The 20,279-nt window shown below is 37.2% G+C and overlaps 1 protein-coding gene and 1 long non-coding RNA gene across 2 annotated transcripts; both read right to left on the reverse strand.

Moving 5' to 3' along the window:
- Window positions 1–1,761: 1,761 nt before the first annotated feature.
- LOC132059563 (uncharacterized) lies at window positions 1,762–12,808 on the reverse strand. The gene is made up of 4 exons (XR_009415640.1): window positions 12,761–12,808; window positions 4,428–4,456; window positions 3,980–4,300; window positions 1,762–2,142 (listed from the first exon to the last, which is right to left on the reverse strand). It is a non-coding gene; the product is annotated as an uncharacterized LOC132059563 (long non-coding RNA).
- A 5,715-nt stretch (window positions 12,809–18,523) lies between these two features.
- On the reverse strand, window positions 18,524–19,731 carry LOC132067434 (LRR receptor-like serine/threonine-protein kinase RGI5). The gene is made up of 4 exons (XM_059460667.1): window positions 19,570–19,731; window positions 19,077–19,434; window positions 18,772–18,987; window positions 18,524–18,651 (listed from the first exon to the last, which is right to left on the reverse strand). Exons 1-4 carry the CDS (start codon window positions 19,729–19,731, stop codon window positions 18,524–18,526), a joined length of 864 nt encoding a protein of 287 aa, XP_059316650.1.
- Between the last annotated feature and the right edge of the window lie 548 nt (window positions 19,732–20,279).

Consider the following 20,279-nt stretch of genomic DNA (forward strand, 5'->3'; position numbering starts at 1 on the left):
CAATTTGGTAAGCTTAGAGGCATATGACCATTTAGCTCGTTGACACCTAAATAAAGCTCTTTGAGCATTGGAAGACAATCACAAATATCAGCAAGAAGATTACTTGATAAGGTATTATCTGAAAATGCAATGGTTTCAATTCCAGAAATGTTAAAGATCGAGAATGGTATAGAACCTGTAAGTTTATTAGATTCTATTGCCAAAATTTCTAGGTTTTGAAGATTGCCAATTTTTTCTGGGATGTTTCCTTTAAGGAAATTGTGAAAGACTTAAGGTCACTAACAATGAGGCATTTGAGAGAGACGGAGGGATAGAACCTATAAGCTTCTTACTATACAATTATAAATACCTTAGATTTTTTAAGATTTCCAATCTTTTCTGGGATCTGGCCTCCTAAGGAATTAAATTACAAATCTAGAGTTTGAAGCATGGAGATATTAGAAAATAAAGCGGAGATGGAACCATTGAAACTATTTTTCCTCAGCGTCAGAACTTCAAGTTGGTGTAAGATGCCAAACCAGGAAGGAACCTCCTCGCTGAAATTGTTAAAACTAAGTCCAACGAACCTTAACCGACAAAGATGTGCCATTTCTGGAGCAAATTGCCATATAAATTGTTGTTACGAAAGTCAAGAGAAACAAGAAATGTAAGGTTCCCGAAATCAGGGGGGAATCCTGCCTGTAAGAACCATGTTGGAAATATTCAATGACATCACTCTAGTGTCGAGAACCACAAGTGACTCCGACCCAATGGCAAACAGAAATAGCTGGAGACCAACTTTCATCCAACAAGTGAAAGGGGTCTTGAATGATTTGGGATTTAAAGGAAAGAAGAGCTGATTGATCAGTGGTAATGTTGGTGTGAGTCATGGCTAAACTAGCCACAACCAAGTGAAAAAACAGGAGTAGTATTAAGAGAACAAAGGTAAAGGCTTTCTCCATAATTGCATAAATTAGTAGGAACATGGTATAGCTAATAACGATGTGGTTTTGGGACTCTAAATAGCAATAACATTTCCTTTTTGGTCTTCATGATTTTTTAAAATATTTTTTTTGGAGACTTTTCTTTCAAATATTTTTTAAGGAACAAGAAAAAACATTTCTTCATTCACTCTGTTATCTCAATTCGTCTTTCTCATGGGCAGACTTAATTAATTCCACTACCTTGTAATCAATTTGATATCCACTCATTTTAGAGAAATTTTCCAAGTTATATGGCGCATAAACATAATGAGCAAGTGGAGACAACCAAATCAACCAAGTCTTTCAACCATAAATATGATGGCAAAATTATGCAGGATTTGCACCAGATATCCGCTTTTACAGATGCTATTGAAAACCTATCTAGTATTTTTAATGTGAAGAATTAAATCAAACATACAGTTTGCAGGATCATTGAATTCATTTCACTAATCAAATAGTGCAATCAGATGTTTATGAAACACGAACTACACCGAAAGAGCCACAGTCTATATCGCGTACCTTAATTATAGAAGTTCGTTCTTGCTTTCAAGGAAGAAATCTCCAATAGAATTTTCAAGGGAACTTTGCTGAATTAGATAAGGAAGAAGGAGAAGTTTTTGTTTGTGTTTGTAGAATAATCAACACAGGAGTTGCTCTCCTGCTATTTAAAGACACAAGGCACCTGTTCAGGAGGAATTCTAACAGTTGTATCTTTTCATCCTTTTAATATAAAAATTATATTATTTTATCAGTTGTGAAATTTAAACCATTTGATCCACAAAGGTTGGGACACAACTGCCTAAACACTGCCTTCATAAACTTGTAAATAAGAATTGCCCTAGTGCAGTCTTCTCGGCACGAGCAAAAATAAAGTTTTCAAATGTCTTTCAACTTAGAACTCCCATAAATTAGAGAGAAAATGACAAATAAAGTATGGTTTAGTTATGAAATTATAAGTAGTTCATAAATATGATCACATATGAGTACAGATGGCAACAAATATGAAACAAAATGCGAACAATAGCATCGACTTATGTTTGAGAATGAGTTAAGCCCATCCATAACACGTGCCACCTGCTTTAAGTGATTCACCAGTCTAGTGCCATAACCTTTCTTGTTCATAACCCTTCCTGTTCATATGTCGTAACTGAACGAAGAGCTCTTCCCCCAAAACTTCCAGCTACAATATGAATAAGAAGAAGTGCACCAACAAATATTAAATAAAATAAAATATCGCAACTGCAATTTACACACCTCTACATAGGGGGAACGATGCACTACTTGGAAATATCCTGTATAGCATTGCAATCTGACACATTCATTACTTCAATTTTTTCATAAATACAGTAAATATATACTGTCATTATTTTCAGATCAGGTTTACCATAGATAATGAGTGTTCTTCCTAAAAATGGAATATAACTTCTATCTCATTTCAGCAAACTGTTATCAGTAAAAGAGCCACCAGAACACAGTAATATTGCACGTAGCTGCACATGAATAGATGCTAGATGGGCAGCAACAACACATAGTAAGCTTATTCACTTAAAAAACTAACTAATCAATATGTTTGAATGAGTTTCTGTAGATTGAAGGAGTCATAAGTCCCTAGTTCTTGGTGGTTCTATCCAGGTTCTTGCAAGACCATAGTGGCAAGAAACCTAGCAACCTAGCTGATGTCTTCTTCTTTCTTCACTGGCTCATGAAATCTTCTTTGTTATAATCACTTTCTTGTCCTTGTTGGTAGACTGTTGAAAATTGTGTGAATGAGGCCATTTTCCCTTTTTCTCAATTTTGGAATAGATGATTCCAACATTCATTTTCTTGTGGCTTTAAATCACCTTTCCTTAAAAATTCTTTAAATACAACATGGTTGAGAGAAAAAAATTCTTCAGCAAAGTGGTTTTGAAAAATCCATGATTCAATTGTCAAAACTCATGTTCGATAAACTTGTTTGATGTGTTAACTCTTCTATAGCATGCCATTTGCACAAAGCAGCCTAAAACAAATGAAATATTTGTGCTTCTGGTATTGTTGATGGAAAGGGTTGAATGAGAGATGTACATCATTACATTACACATATAACGTTTTATGAGAGAGAATTGAAACTTAGCAGACCTATTATAAAATGAGTTTTCGTAAAATCTATTTTAAGGCCTATGATCCAAAAGTTACCGATCTTACAATCCTAGGTATTAGGGGTGGTGCTGGTGAACATAGTTTAAACCTCAACCAATTAGATTTTTCGTGCATCAGGCAGTTATGCATCAGAGACATCCACATGACTCCCGAAAGCATTGAAAGGAAAAATCACAAACTTATGAATCCAAATGCACAATACAAATAATGGCAGAAGGCTTAAGAGTCAATTATAGACTTAGCATGACTACAATTAATATGTCATCAGCTTTAACTTGCATAGCTGAAGGCATTAGGATACCTCCAGAGAAATCAACACATGCGGAAGACATTACCAAAAGATCTCTCTCTGGCTAAAAGGTTCCAACACAAAATTTAAAGGAAAAAGTTCCAAATTTTTCCACAAGATTTTCTTCTTTAGAGCCAAAACTCTTCCATTTTACACATTCTTTTTAAAAATAATTCACTTTACACGTTTCCTATCATAAAATTGTCTCTTCATTTAAAAAAGAACCCCAACAGTCAACAATGAAAAGGGTAACTGCTATAGCTTTCCTACTTTCCTCCAATATTGGCCCCAAAGTTAGTCTTTTTCACTCTTTGAAAGTTTTACATGTAGTTCTAATGATAGCATTTTCTTAATTTTGAGCGGTTTTCATTTATCTCTTGAAATCTAGTACCCTAGAGTTTGATTTTAATAGTAATATGACTTTAAAAAATAAGGTATTGCCTCAAGAAAGCAAATAGAGTTTTACATTCTGCTACTTTTTAGACATTTCAAATGCACAAAAAAAAAAAAAAGGGGGGGGGGGGGGTGGAAGGGGAATACTACTATACAGATAACACTAATGAAAGTAAGAAGGCAATGGAAGTATTACATGACAGTGACTGATGTAGAAATCTCCGGGCAGAAGTAATCAACAGAGGCATTGAGATTGGAGAGAGCGTGGAGTTTCAACTGGGAGTGACTTTTACTCAGCATAGCCAGTAGACTACCGTCAGTACAACAGATGCTCCTTCGCTAGCCACTTAGCATGCACTTCCATATGAATATTACGACACCAACTCTGCCTCATTTATTAGCGAATTTAAAACCTAATTATTGGCAAATAGATTACAATCGGTATATCCATTTCTACTTCACCTAAAAAAGAGATATAAAGGCTTACTACTGCACATCTCACTCCTAAAGCTTCAAACTGTGCAACTATTTGATTAGCGAGCTCTCTGCAATACACAAAGAAAGCAGTTATATTTAAATCATTAAAGAGCTTCTACAAAATAAAACCCGCTAATCAGGACAAGAGAAGGGACCATAAATCTCACCAATGCACAACTTACTCCAATTCCGGATCCTAAAATGTCATGACCCGGCTACGGGCCATGACGGGTATCCGGGGCTAACCACCGAACACCGCTCATTCTGTTACTCATCTGCTCTCATTCATAATATATGCTCATAATCATAGAAACTATTATCATTTGAAACATATTTACTTTTATAAACATAAGCCCGTTAGCTATCAAAATAAAATATATACATGCATATACATGAAAGACTGTGAGACCATACTACCCACACTGCGTATCTACGAGCCTCTACTAGAGTACTAGATATATGGACGGGACAGGACCCCGTCGTACCCAAAATATATGTACACAAAAATACTGTCTCAAAATAGCACCTCCGGAATAAAGGAGGGCTCCTGTAAATCTGCTGATAGCTCCTATGGATCTGCACCGTCTCCCTATCTACCTGTGGGCATGAACACAGCGTCCAAGGAAAAGGACGTCAGTACGAACATTGTACTGAGTATGTAAGGCATAAACAGTAATGAAACATCAATGAAATGAGGAGGCGTCAACGAGAGCAACCGCGATCGACCGAATCATAAAAGAAATAATGCAAGTCGGCTTACTTTCATACTTATCATCATATCATATATGCATAAATGTATAAGCCGCCCGACCATATAGGTACGGTGTGATAATCGGTAACATTAACGTGCTTTGCGTCCAAAGCCTCCGCGTCCGGGGTACCATCTCATTCCGCCCACTAGTGGTGCTGCCCGTGCCATATAGACACGGTGTTATTATCATCATCCATAAGCCGCCCACTAGTGGTGCTGCCCGTGCCATATAGACACGGTGTTATTATCATCATCCATAAGCCGCCCACTACGCCCAGCGTAGTGGTGCTGCCCGGTCGTATAGGCGCGGTGTAATATCATTATATGCTCATCATAATATACTTATCATAACTCATCATAATGCATGCATAGAGACTCATAGATAATCATACTCTATCGGGGTAACATAAGGTTGTGGACCCCCGATTTCATTATGGAGCATTCATAAGCATTCTGCCTCACCTTGAAAGAACAAGCATAAGGTGAGTGTATATAAGGATCAACATCAATAGATTATAGATAGCATCATTAGCTTTGTAGGAACATCATATCATGGACTCTAGAATCTTTAGACTTAAGCTCATCATAATCGTTATCGTGCTCATAAGGTATCTCTTGTCTCATATGGCTATTTATGAACATAGACTCTTAGCTTTTCCGGAATGTAGGAAATTCTTGAAGAAGGAGGAAAATCATGCCATAAGATTCATGCCTTAGAAAGAAAGGACTAGCCTCACATACCTTTGTCGCTTATCTATTTTATTGCTTGCTCGTTCTCCCTTAACGCACTCGTTTTACCTTCAAGAGAATTCGTGTCGTCATTAGCTACACAATTACAAGAATGTGCTTACTAAAGCTAGAGAAAATTGGGCAGCATTTCCTTTGTTTATACTACTTCCTCCATATTCCATATCAACTCCCAAACATTCATAACGACAATCACAATATCGTAAACAACAAGCATCATTCACTTGCATTACCCACATTTAGCAATTTCACTTCAATTCTCCATAATCATGACCAAAGTTCACTATCGCGTTCTTTCTCATACAATTCTTATTCCATGTTCTAAACGTCATTTATAACGTATTTACAATCACAACATATCCATTTTCATGATTCATTTCCACTACTACTCAACATTGACACTATTCCCACATTTATGACCCATTTGCTATATTCTAGTACAATCCAAGTGTTTCAACTTATCAATACTTCAAACATCATGAAAATAGCATAAAACTTACCTTAGCTGATGGAGGAATAAGCCTTGAATGGTAATACACCTCTTGCACCAAAACCGTAGTTCACTTCTCTTGGAATTTCTTGGCTTAGATGACTTTAATGGGTTTCACACTCTTGATTTATGTTGATTTGATGAAGTTGATCATCAATTTCCTTTGTGTTCTTGTGGATGAAGTGTGGAGAATATTCTAGAGGTTTCTATGCCCAAAAATGGTAAAATAATGAATTTGGATCGAATTTGTTCTATTTATAGTGGTCCGGAAAATTGGACCGACACACAACATGCGGCGAGCTTTGCTAGACGCAAAGCGTGCTTTGCTAAATGCATGTTGTGTCACAGACCTTGCAGAATCACCAAATTTCACTAGCACACTTTGCTGAGCAACTGCGTGGCCGCAAAGCGCGCTTTGCTGCTCGCATGTTGTACCACAAAGTGCGCCAGAATGTGATTTTTTTCTAAACTTCCACCGAAACTTAACTCCGATGATTCGACGAGTCTTAAACCTTCCCGAGGCTTACTAAACATGGATTTACTCCATTATATACTCAAGATGGACATATCTATCCCCATGACCTCGAAAAAAATTTGTCCGCTAGGACAATTAGCTTTTGGCGAAACTCAACGTACGAAAATGCGAGGTGTAACATCCTTCCCCCCTTGGAAACATTCGTCCTCGAATGTTAGACTCTTAGGAATCTTATAAAAATGTCGCCAGAGCTTCCCTTGTAAATATGCCACTATCATCCTATCCTAAAAGTCCAAAATAACACTGCCACTCAGGGCCACAACACCACAGCACACAATATGGCCATACACGACCAAAAGCATTAAAAGTAAGGTATTGCATTGCATATCTGGGGAAACAGCGTTTCATCTTAAACCTCCTTTGGGAGCCATCATTTTAGTCGTCTAGCATGCACCATCTATAACATTCCCTTTAAATAGTTGAAAATGAGTTTTCTTCTTAGTAATGACTCTCGGGTGCAATACTTCCCCGATTCCTCCGAAATATCCTTTCAAGAGATATAAGTGAGTCACTTTCCTAATATGACCCAGAGTATCATGACCACACTATTCTTGCTTACCTCTTACTCCTCTTTTTAAGTACCCAATTGGTTTCATTTGCGACATGTAAATACTTGCAAGTTGCATAACTGTTTTTTGCGTGATTCGTGTACATACATATCTATACATATACATATATCCATATCCGTATACATATTCGTGTTCGTAGTCGTATTTTCATTCATACTCGCATTCATCTACATATTCATTTTCATAGCATTTCTATATCCGTAACATATTTGTACTCGCATCCGTATCATATACATGCCACATATATTACATTTGCTTAGCATATTCGTACTCATATTGATTTCATATACATAGCATTTACATAGCATGCCCAACCACGAGGGCTCGGTGTTATACGTAGGCACATATACATATAAGATCATAGGCATTTTTAGCATCGTTACTATCGTCGTTCATTACATCTATCTAACATATCTTAGGGTCTATCGTTCAATCTCTATACTTGTGTTCTCTTGACTTTCTTCCCCCCTTTAAGGGTTTTGCCTGCACCATTTTTAAATCCGTTGCCTCGCCTTTCAATCTTTAATTCCTATATCCCTTACTATACTATATCCTGTTCATGCCGTTTCCCATGATTTACAGCTACGATAATTCATGTGTGAGGGCTTAACATACTCGTTTTATGGTTTCGTGATCAAGTACTACAACCGATATAGCAATCCGAACAAGGACGTATTTCACTTAGCTCATCTAGTAGTTATGAGTCAATGTCTAGATTCACTCCAATTAACAACTTCTGTCCTATGGGAATGCTCACAATAGTAGTATGTCTAGTTACCCATACCATCCACACAATGTCACTTACCTTTCTTCGATACCCAAAATTCACTTATAGCATCATCTCTTTCCCTTTCTTCCCATTTCTTCTCCGCCCTATAATCGACTTATAGCAATCGTAGATGCATTTTCCCTTAAAACTCGCCATTTTTTTTTCAAGGATCTAAGTCTCCTGTACCACTAACACCTCTTATTGCCTCATACTCTTTTACTCTTGTGTTGCACTCAACATTGATTTCAAAACCAATCATAATCATGTCGTATTTATCGTTGATGATAGCCTTACTTTATCGCTTTATCATCGTACGGTAAACTCGTAATTCATGGCCACATTTTTTTTTCTCTCCAACTAATCCTTTTATACACTTTACTCGTTCTGTCTTAGTGGAGGATATTCGTAGGAGATGCGTCTTCCTTTTCTCATAGTACGACTATTTCTTAAGCATGCGTACTTCGTATAATTCCTCTTCCTTCTATACCTGTACTTATTCCTTTACATTCTTTCCCTCTCAACTTATCTCATTACCGCCCTTTTTATAATCAATCCTTTATTCTTCGCACATGGAATCCTATCCTTAACTCAGTACCGCTTTGTCCTTTAGAATATATATTGCTCTCATACATTCCGTCCTCAATCACTCATCACTGGCTTTCTCTTCTCTTCACGATAATTCTGTCTACGGTTCCCGCCATTTCTTTTAAATTCCAAGGAAAGTTTTTGGCAGGGCTTCTCTTGTAAACATAACAATCCCAAACCTGCACATAGCCCAATAAAAACACGTCCCATGCCTCAATAGGACATGTATCGGGACACACATAATATGCAACTCAGCAACATAAGATCACTTACCATTAAAGGATCTAAATAATAGAGCTCGTCTCATAAGTTTTGCCTGCACACCCGGTCTAGGATTCCAATATATATATACATACACATATTATTAGATATCACACACCTCCAATCAACTTACTTGTAAATCACGATTCTAGCTATCACTAGGTCACTAACAAATATTGCCATCTTAGTTTGTTGGGTTGGCTCACCTCAACACAACCATCACATCGAGAGTAATATATGACAGCGTAGGACCCGAATCAATCGGCGCATACATATCATAAGAGATTACTGAAATTATACTTGGGTCAATATCGGAGGGATACTCAAGATTCTGTCGCCCAGCTAGTGCATAAGTATGACGCGGGGATCCACTCGAACTAAGCGCTCTCCCTCTGCCTCTACCCTGACCTGCTGGTGTCTAGGAGTCTTGCCCCGGAGGGCGCATGGATAACGAAGAACCGGCTGCGGATCCCGTGGGCTGAACCGCACGCCTACCGCCTCGAAATGGGCACTTTCTCATAATATGACCTGACTGGCCGCAAACATAGCAAACATCTAAACCCAAGCGGCACGGTCCCCAATGTAACTTCCTGCATTGACTACATCGCGGTACGGATGATCTTATCTGGCTTGAATCACCCCTAACCCGAGAACTGGGAACCCTGAGACTCTGGGGCAGCCTAGAATTAGTAGATCCATCACACCTGGGTCCAGGAAACTGTGGAGGAGCGCTAGTTGTCGAACGAACTGAGTGCTTGGAGAATTGCTGTCTCGGAGCGCCCCTAAACTCATGATCAAACCCTGAAGAATTAACTCTTTTTCTCCGACCCCTATTACCGTGTCCCACATCCTGCTGCTGAGCTTGAGAAGCTACTAACTGAGTCAATAGAAGAATGGCCTGTCTCATCTCTTGGCCCGAGGTGTCTGGAAAAGGGACTGGGGGTACAGGGGCTAAAATTGGGGCTTCCCTCTGATCCTCTAAAGTGGGCGGGGTACGCGAAAATCGAGATAGGGCCTTGTTTTGGGGTTCACTCTCCTCCATATCCGTAGATATCCCCCGTTCCAGCCCTTCTGCAATCACCGCTCTTGCCCTTCCGGGTCGTAGTAGCTTTTCCTTTCATCGACTTTACTGAAATCATAAACGCACTATTAGGGAGGGGAAAATCTTATAACATGGCTCTATCGCACGATCTCATAAGAAGAAAGATGGTCTTTTTTCCTAAATGCGCTGTAGCCTCCTGTTTATTAGCGCGGCGCGCAACACACCATAAACAAGACTCTACTAGACATGGCTCGTAGACACTTCCTAGGATCGAATCGCTCGAAATCACTGTCACGAACCGGCTACGGGCCATGACGGGTATCCGGGGCTAACCACCGAACACCACTCTCGTTACTCATTGCTAAATCTCATTCATAATATATGCTCATAATCATAGAAACTATTATCATTTGAAACATATTTACTTTTATAAACATAAGCTCGTTAGCTATCAAAATAAAATACATACATGCATATACATGAAAGACTGTGAGACCATACTATTAATCGCGTATCTACGATCCTTTACTAGAGTACTAGATATATGGACGGGACAAGACCCCGTCGTACCCAAAATATATGTACACAAAATACTGTCTCAAAATAGCACCTCCGGAATAAGGGAGGGCTCCTGTAAATCTGCTGATAGCTCCTATGGATCTGCACCGTCTCCCTGTCTACCTGTGGGCATGAACACAGCGTCCAAGGAAAAGGACGTCAGTACGAACATTGTACTGAGTATGTAAGGCATAAACATTAATGAAACATCAATAAAATGAGGAGGCGTCAAATGAGGAGCAACCGCGATCGACCGAATCATAAAAGAAATAATGCAAGTCGGCTTACTTTCATACTCATCATCATATCATATATGCGTAAATGTATAAGCTGCCCGACCATATAGGTACGGTGTGATAATCAGTAACATTAGCATTAGCCTGCGTCCAGGCCTCCCGCGTCCGGGGTACCATCTCATGCCGTCCACTAGTGGTGCTGCCCGTGCCATATAGACACGGTGTTATTATCATCATCCATAAGCCGCCCACTAGTGGTGCTGCCCGTGCCATATAGACACGGTGTTATTATCATCATCCATAAGCCGCCTACTATGCCCAGCGTAGTGGTCTTTGCCCGGCCGTATAGGCGCGGTGTAATATCATCATATGCTCATCATAATATACTTATCATAACTCATCATAATATACTTATCATAACTCTTCATAATGCATGCATAGAGACTCATAGATAATCATACTCTATCGGGGTGACATAAGGTCGTGGACCCCCGATTTCATTATGGAGCATTCATAAGCATTCTGTCTCACCTTGAAAGAACAAACATAAGGTGAGTGTATATAAGGATCAACATCAATAGATTATAGATAGCATCATTAGCTTTGTAGGAACATCATATCATGGACTCTAGAATCTTTAGACTTAAGCTCATCATAACCGTTATCGTGCTCATAAGGTATCTCGTCTCATATGGCTATTTATGAACGTAGACTCTTAGCTTTTCCAGAATATAGGAAATTTTTGAAGAAGGAGGAAAATCATGCCATAAGATTCATGCCTTAGAAAGAAAGGACTAGCCTCACATACCTTTGTCGCTTAGCTATTTTATTGCTTGCTCTTTCTCCCTTAACGCACTCGTTTTACCTTCAAGAGAATTCATGTCGTCATTAGCTACACAATTACAAGAATGTGCTTACCAAAGCTAGAGAAAATTGAGCAGCATTTCCTTTGTTTATACTACTTCCTCCTTATTCCATATCAACTCCCAAACATTCATAACGACAATCACAATATCGTAAACAACAAGCATCATTCACTTGCATTACCCACATTTAGCAATTTCACTTCAATTCTCCATAATCATGACCAAAGTTCACTATCGCGTTCTTTCTCATACAATTCTTATTCCATGTTCTAAATGTCATTTATAACGTATTTACAATCACAACATATCCATTTTCATGATTCATTTCCACTACTACTCAACATTGACACTATTCCCACATTTATGACCCATTTGCTATATTCTAGTACAATCCAAGTGTTTCAACTTATCAATACTTCAAACATCATGAAAATACCATAAAACTTACCTTAGATGATGGAGGAATAAGCCTTGAATGGTAATACACCTCTTGCACCAAAACCCTAGTTCACTTCTCTTGGAATTTCTTGGCTTAGATGACTTTAATGGGTTTCACACTCTTGATTTATGTTGGTTTGATGAAGTTGATCATCAATTTCCTTTGTGTTCTTGTGGATGAAATGTGGAGAATATTCTAGAGGTCTCTATGCCCAAAAATGGTAAAATAATGAATTTGGGTCGAATTTGTTCTATTTATAGTGGTCCAGAAAATTCTGGACCGACACAATATGCGGCGAGCTTTGCTAGACGCAAAGCATGCTTTGCTAAACGCATGTTGTGTCGCAGACCTTGCAGAATCACCAAATTTCACTGGCACACTTTCGAGCAATCGCGTGGCCGCAAAGTGCGCTTTCTTTGCTCGCATGTTGTGCCACAAAGTGAGCCAAAATGTGATTTTTTTCCAAACTTCCACCGAAACTTAACTCCGATGATCCGACGAGTCTTAAACCTTCCCGAGGCTTACTAAACATGGCTTTACTCCATTATATACTCAAGATGGACATATCTATCCCCATGACCTCGAAAAAAATTTGTCCGCTAGGACAATTAGCTTTTGGCGAAACTCAACGTACGAAAATGCGAGGTGTAACATAAAAGCCTCAAACTGTTCAGCTATATGAATAGCAAACTCTCTGGAATCAGTGGCGGACCCAGAATTTTGAGTTCGGGGGTGCTCTATCCCAAGATTTTGAGTTCGGGGGTGCTCTATTAACTATTTATATCTGTTTCCTTTATATTTTTTATCTGTTTCCTTTATATTTTCTATACAGTTATACACTCCGTGACTGAGTTTAATGGGTGCTGGAGCACCCAATTTTTGTTAATGGGTCCGCCCCTGTCTGGAATACATAAAGAAATCAGTTGGAAAACTAACGACAAATTCAATTTTAAAAATCAAAGTATAAGATTCAATTTACTTCAGCAAATGAACAGAAATGTGGGGAAGAGAAAAAGACAGAGAGTAAAATGAATGGCTAGAGTAATTGTCAAGTGAGCAACCATTTCACAAACATGTGATTAGTTATGCACCAAAATAGTCTGTTACTTTAAGGGAAAAAAAAAAGAGAAGATGTCTACCTTGCCACGGTGCGCGCATGGTATTAGCCAACAAAGTTCCATCCATATGACAATTTATTCACCAAATTGCAGAACACAACTATTGCTAATAGTCACTGTAAACTGGTAGGAGCAATGTATTGCTAAACAGGCATCCACACCTAAATGTTGGCTTTTCTTTTTCTTTTTCTTTTTATTTTTATTTTCTTTTTTATCACATAAGTCTGGACAACAAAATAATTATATAGTAAATTATGATTGACAGCTGCGACCAAGCACACGACACCCAAAAAAATGATTCTCAATGAAATTATAATCTCGGCACTGTGTAATGAGGCATTATAAGAACCGGGCTTGGTCTATCTTTGTTGTAAAGTAAGCTGGCGTTTTTCTTACTACTGAAAATTCAATGAATTGGAAAAAGGGGAGATTAAACACTTTCTCCGGTGTTATATACAGACGAAGCAGAAAGATTATATAAAATAACTTAAGTAATAACTATTTACTGTGTAAATTCTGCAAATGTAATAACTTGCAAATTCAGCAAATTTCATCAAATTAAGAAGGAAAAAAAAAAGGACTTACAAAGTTAACTACTAAATATGCAATTTTTCACTGTTTGTACCATTGAAATTGATGGAGGGAGGGATATAAGTCAGAAGAAAATGAAACCAGAAAAGAAGCAGTGACTGTAAAATTATCTTTCCGTCCTCACAACCTCAAGCACTTAGAGAAAATTCACGTGAAACTCAACCTGGACCATTATAGATCTGATGGTACTCAGGTTCCAATTCATATCCTTCAATGCATTATTAGTTAGACATTGCTCCGTAAAAGGAGAACTATGACACTCAAGTATTAGCAGAGAAGAACACATTTCGATATCCACAGTTGTAGGTTGCTAATACTGCCTTTATGAAGACATACCTGAAAAATTAAATCATAAAATAGCACCTTGACGGAAAAGTCATTTTTGATGTCATATCCTTAATAGGTTGCTAATACAATATCCCCCTTCAGTGTTCGAGTACGTATAATGTCATATGATGCTTCATCTAACTTGTTACAGGTCGCCATTGTAGTTTATTCCAAGTAGTTTAAATGCTTAACGAAAAATATATAGCCTCTGAATGCACCTATTTTAGTATGAGACAATATTTCTTTCACCATCACCTTGATGGTCTTAATGGAACCCCATATCAGGTATAAGGATATTACCTATTGAAAAAGTTATTTGGTAATTGACACAACCGGCTCGACTAAAAATTCTACCATGTTATAACCGGATTTAAGGTACTACCAGATGAACTATATAAGATTTCTATTACTTCTCAAATAGTACCTTCATAGGCTTAAGAAATTCTGTGTTCTTATTTGGTTTTGCCAAAAGTTAATGCAAGAATTTTCTGCAAAAGCACATTTAGAATAAAATTAACCCAAATGATAAAATTGTCTTCACCAAATTCTAGAAAACAAAATTTTGATCCTCAAATTAAATCGGAAAAGGTCTCATGCAAAAGAAGCAAACCTTACCCACAAACATCTCCAAATCTAAATCAAAACAGAAATTAGAGAAAAAAACACAGTATAATAGTAACCGCTTTCTCTTGATTTCTATCGTGGGAGTTTATGCTCAGAGACGACGATTTCGCTCAGCGGTATGAGAAGACAGTTTTCTTTTTTTTACTTGTGCAAAAAAGCAAAATAAGAACGTGGGTTATTAGAAGTTTTAGGTTTTGAGAAGACTTGGGCTACTGGGGTTAGTTTGGGGCAATTCGCAGAATTGCCCTTCTTTTGGGGTGGTCTTTAAATTTTGCCCCTCATATTTGAAATCTTTAAATTTTACCCTTCGCTAAATCCCATGAGTTTCGAGTTCGAACCCCCTTTGAGTCAAAATTTTAAAAAAAATTCGCAAGGCAGAGTTTAAATTTCGCTATGCCCCCATCGGCATACACTTGTGAAGGAATTAGCAAAGTTATGCCGGACCCGGCATACTTATGCCTTATGGGCAGACTTAGCATAAGTATGCCGGTTCCGGCATAACTTTGATAATTCCTTCACAAGTTTATGCCGGATCCGGCATAAAAGTTTGTCCATTAAAAGTATGCCCCCATCGGCATAAACTTGTTTAGGAATTACCAAACTTATGCCGATGGGGGCATACTTATGCCTTATGGGCAAACTTTGTCTTGAAGCACATATATGCATTTTTTTTTAACCACTTCAACTGTGTTAGAACAGAGTTACAAACATCCAGACAAACCTATGTAAATATTGAATCAGTGATGTACTTAATTTCTTTTTCAATTCCCGCGTAATATCTTCGATACCTTCAAATATGTACACTCTTTAGAATCTAAACAAAGCGAGATCACTTCAAGTCCATATTTGAGAGCCAATTAATCCTTAAAGCATCTTTATAAACTACGAACTTTTTTTTGTCCAAAACCACGGTTATGAGTAAACTACCGATTTGCCTTATAAGGCAAAGTTTAAATTTTGTATGCCCCCTCCGGCGGACTTTTAGTTATGTTTAACTAAAAGTCCGCTGGGGACTTTGCCTTGAAGGGCATACATTTAGTTATGCCGGATCCGGCATAACTTTAACTTTTTCTTAAAGATTGTATGCCGGATCCGGCATACACTCCCCCAGTCCTTCCTTACGAAATTATTTTTTTATTTTATGCCTGAGCGGGGGTTCGAACCCAGAACTTCATGTATTCGCTCATCTTTCCAAGCAAAGGGTAAAATTTAAAGACCACAAATATGAAGGGCAAAATTTAAAGATCACAAATTTGAAGGGCAAAATTTAAAGACCACCCCAAACGAAGGGCAATCCGTGCAAAAAAAGCGTTAGTTTTCCTATTCATATGCCAATGGGAGTTTAGGAATTTTGATAGTTACCATATTTAGAGAGAGAAAAAAAAATACCAACAACCCACGTACAAAAAAAGCTTCACGTGAATTAAATATTGATATTTATTTATTTTTAAATTCAAAACAATACCTAATTAATAACTAATATAACCATTTTTTGTCCTAAAACTATCCTGTTTTTAATAATATATAGATATAGATTAACTATATAACAAATTTATATTTATTTCTTATTTATTATTTATATGAATCCAGGTTGACCCACATGGGTGACCCGAATCTAATTCCTTCATAATGTAATTAAATTTTAGCCGAAGAGGGCAACTTCAGATAAAAGTGTCTGCTTTACAAGCAGCGACAGTCAATTTTTAAGACGGATAGGGAGGCAATATCACAAAATTTCTAAACTATATGTTACAAGATGAGCGAGTTAGGTTATAACCACAATTTTTGTAGAAGTCAATTTTGTGCATTTGTATGAAAATGACCAGAAGATTAAAAAAAAATGATTCACATTTTTCTACATCGTCAAAGTTGGAAAAAGAAGTTCAAGTGGGAGACCAAGAAAAGAAATATAAGTACTAGTGTTTGACTTATGAAGGAGTCGTCTACTAATTTTTATAACCAAATGTAAAGGTGCTTAGTGATCAGATCTGGACGATAATTGTTATTTATGACACACAAAAAGCATAATAAAAGAAAGCGTTACCTTAAGTAGTGGACATAAATTACCAAAAATTGAATTACCGAGATCATCTACTTCCACAAAGATCTCAATAAATTATGAACATATCTTATCAAACTATGTTTTACTTCAATACGTAATTACTGAATTACGGTACCGAAGTTTGATTAATCGTACCGGACCGAACTTTGAAAGTTCAATATTTTATATCTACTTTCAATTGCCGATAATTGAAACGGAATTTTAAAAATACCAAACGCCCACCCCTAACCTTAATGGGGGGAGGAAAAGAGTACCTCTAGGACTAAATCTGATAAAATAGAATTTACGTGAAAAAGAAAGAAGGAAAACCCAGTAACAATAATACAATCCTAAGCTGTAAGAACTCGAAGTATTCTGTAAGGAAGAAGTCATAAGTAACCATAAATTATTATGTTTTACACGAACCTAGTATATGAAACGTCCATCTATATGGATCAAGTAAAAGAAAAGATCTCTTCTCTAATCTTCAAATCCAAAAACTTCAGGTATGAAATCCCAAACTCTTCTCTGTATTACCAACTTTTTGAATTGAAAATTTTATAGTTGGGATAATCAAACACTCGAAAACCTTCAAACAATCAGGCAAACTTGTTGCCGGTAGTGTTTGCTCAATTGCCTAAATGAGTCCCTTTTACTTTAATTCAAAATCATAGTTTGAGTGTAAATGAAATCAGTTTTACTGAGCCTTAAAAGAATCTTAACAACTGAACTTTTTTTTTTTTTTTCCCTAGTACTTTGAAATTTAAAAGAATGAACTCCCTGTAGCTGAATTTGTGCATGATTTTTTGTGAACATTCATGAGAACAAGTCAAGAAACTAAAAGAGTACCACTAGGAGGAAATCTGTACATAACATATGTCTTTTTATAAAAACAATTACAAGTGATTGAGTTCTATTAAAGATAAAAAGGAAAAAACAATAAAGTAGAGGGGGATTAGGCCAAAACCACTTAAAATTCAAGAGAAAAGATATACATACCATTAATTCTCTATGTTATGAAATACACAAAACTATAGCCTATTTGAAGCTAAATATTATTGCAAAGGGAAGATACATTCCCCAAACAATAAGGAATAGATCCTGAAAGTTTATTTCGAGTCAAGTGTGAATAAGCCAAGTTCTGCAATTTACATAGATCTTCTCCAATAAATCCAGAAAGTATGTTGTGACTCAAGTTAAAGAACTGAAGGAATTTCAAGTTGCTAATTGTTGTGGGAATTGATCCAATTAAACTGTTTCCAGAAAGATCGAGGTATAATAAGCTGCTTAAGTTCCCAATTCCTTTTGGAATTTCCCCTTTAATTCCACAATCAAAAGCGTCAAAGTGTAGAAGAGAAGTACTGGAAAGGTTCCCTAAGGAGACTGGAAGCACAACATTTAGAGGGTTCAAAGATAGAGAAAGAATTTTTAAATCTTTACAATTTGATAAGGAAGTCAAGAAGCTTGACCTAGTGTCGCTCATTAAATAGTTTCCCTGCAAGAATAGGCGTTGTAGATGAGTCAAATATCCAAGAGTGTTTCGAATCAGACCGGTGAGTCTATTATAAGAAAGGTCTAGATAAGTGAGTTTGGAACAATTGGAGAGAGAATGAGGTATAGTCCCAAAAAGATTTAAGCTACTCAGATAAAGTTCTTCAATGTTGGGTAACATAGAACCTATGTTTAATGGGAGGGTTCCTGTCAGATTATTTTCTCAAAGTTCAATCAATCTCATCCCTGATATGTTGAAGATCTCCCTTGGAAATGAACCAGTAAACTTGTTGAAACCCAGATAAATTTCAACCAACTCAATGAGATTGCTTACCTCTTTCAGTATTTCACCTGCCAATTGTATGTATGTAGAAATAGTTAAGGAATAGCTAATAATGATTTTACATTGTTATTTTACTCATAGCAAGCTAGTGCAATAATTTAATTTACCGTACCCCTTTGATGACGTACCTGTAAGCATATTTTCACTAAGAATTAGCCTCTTCAATTTGGTCAAGTTGCCAACCTCCCTTGGCAAGGATCCAATGAGATTGTTCAATTCTAGTAACAACATCCGCAACGAGGAGATATTGAATATGGAGATTGGGATACAACCTGTAAGCTGGTTTATCTCTAGCCCTAATTCCACCAAATTACCAAGAATCCCAATTTCTTGTGGAATTGTCCCTGCCAAAAATATAATATATAATTTATGCGTGATGGAATTTTTTCAGGAAATAGTTAGTTAAAAGAAAATCTAGCATTCAACACCAAACCTTCGAAATGGTTTTTTCCGAGATACAAAAACTGCAGGTTACTTAGATGTCCAATTTCTCTATGTATGGGTCCATCAAACTCGTTTACCAATAAAGACAATATTTGAAGCTTTGAGCAGTTTGACAAGCTTAGAGGCATATGATCATGTAGCTTGTTTTCACTTAATTGAAGCTCTTTGAGCATTGGAAGACAGCCACACATACCAGCAGGAAGATTTCCTGATAAGGTATTATCTGTTAATGCAATGACTTCAATTCCAGAGATGTTGAAGATCGAGAATGGTATAGAACCTGTAAGTTGATTAGATTCTATTGCCAAAAGTTTTAGGTTTTGAAGTTGGCCAAGCTCTTCTGGGATCTGGCCGTCTAAGGAATTGTATGTCAAATTAAAATGTTTGAAGTGTGGAAATATTAGAAAATAAAGAGGGGATGGAACCATTGAAACTATTATTCCTTAGATCTAGAACTGTAAGACCCCGAACCAGGAAGGAACCTCTCCGCTGAAGTTGTTAAAACTAAGTCTAACAAACCTTAGTCGACGCAAATGTGCCATTTCTTTAGGCAAATTTCCATAGAAATTGTTGCTTTGCAAGTCAAGGGATACAAGAAATGTGAGGTTTCCGAACTCGGGGGGAATTCTTCCTGTAAGAGCCATGCTGGAAATATTCAATGACCTCACTCCCTAGTGACTCCAACTCGATGACAGACAGAATTAAGTAGCCGGAGACCAACTTTCATCCAACAAGTGAAAGGGGTAATTTTATTGAATTTAAATCCGTAAGAAATTCGGATTATAATAAATTCAAGATATATTAGTCCAAATAAATATTGTGGATTAATATCATTTTGAATTAATTATTTAAGTCCAATAACTGTGGATTTAATTAAAGATCCGATTTCTATTGGGCTAGTCCATTAATTTGGGCTATAAATAATGAGCCCACTTTGCTAAGCCCAAGATGTCATCTTCCTAGAGGCCCAGATTGGTGCCACATGTCAAATGACGTGGCACGCCAAGTCAAACGAAAGATCCAATAGGATCATGACACGTGTCAAAATGATGCAAAAGATGCCTAGTCAAATCAAAGGCCAATGAAGATGCGCCACGTGTACAAGTGACATGTTCCGACCAATCAAATATCGACATATCAACAAATCTGATTGGTCGAAAGAAGCCTGTCCTTATCACAACTCCTCCATCCT

This window comes from Lycium ferocissimum, chromosome 1, assembly GCF_029784015.1.
Source record: "Lycium ferocissimum isolate CSIRO_LF1 chromosome 1, AGI_CSIRO_Lferr_CH_V1, whole genome shotgun sequence".
NCBI lineage: Eukaryota > Viridiplantae > Streptophyta > Magnoliopsida > Solanales > Solanaceae > Lycium > Lycium ferocissimum.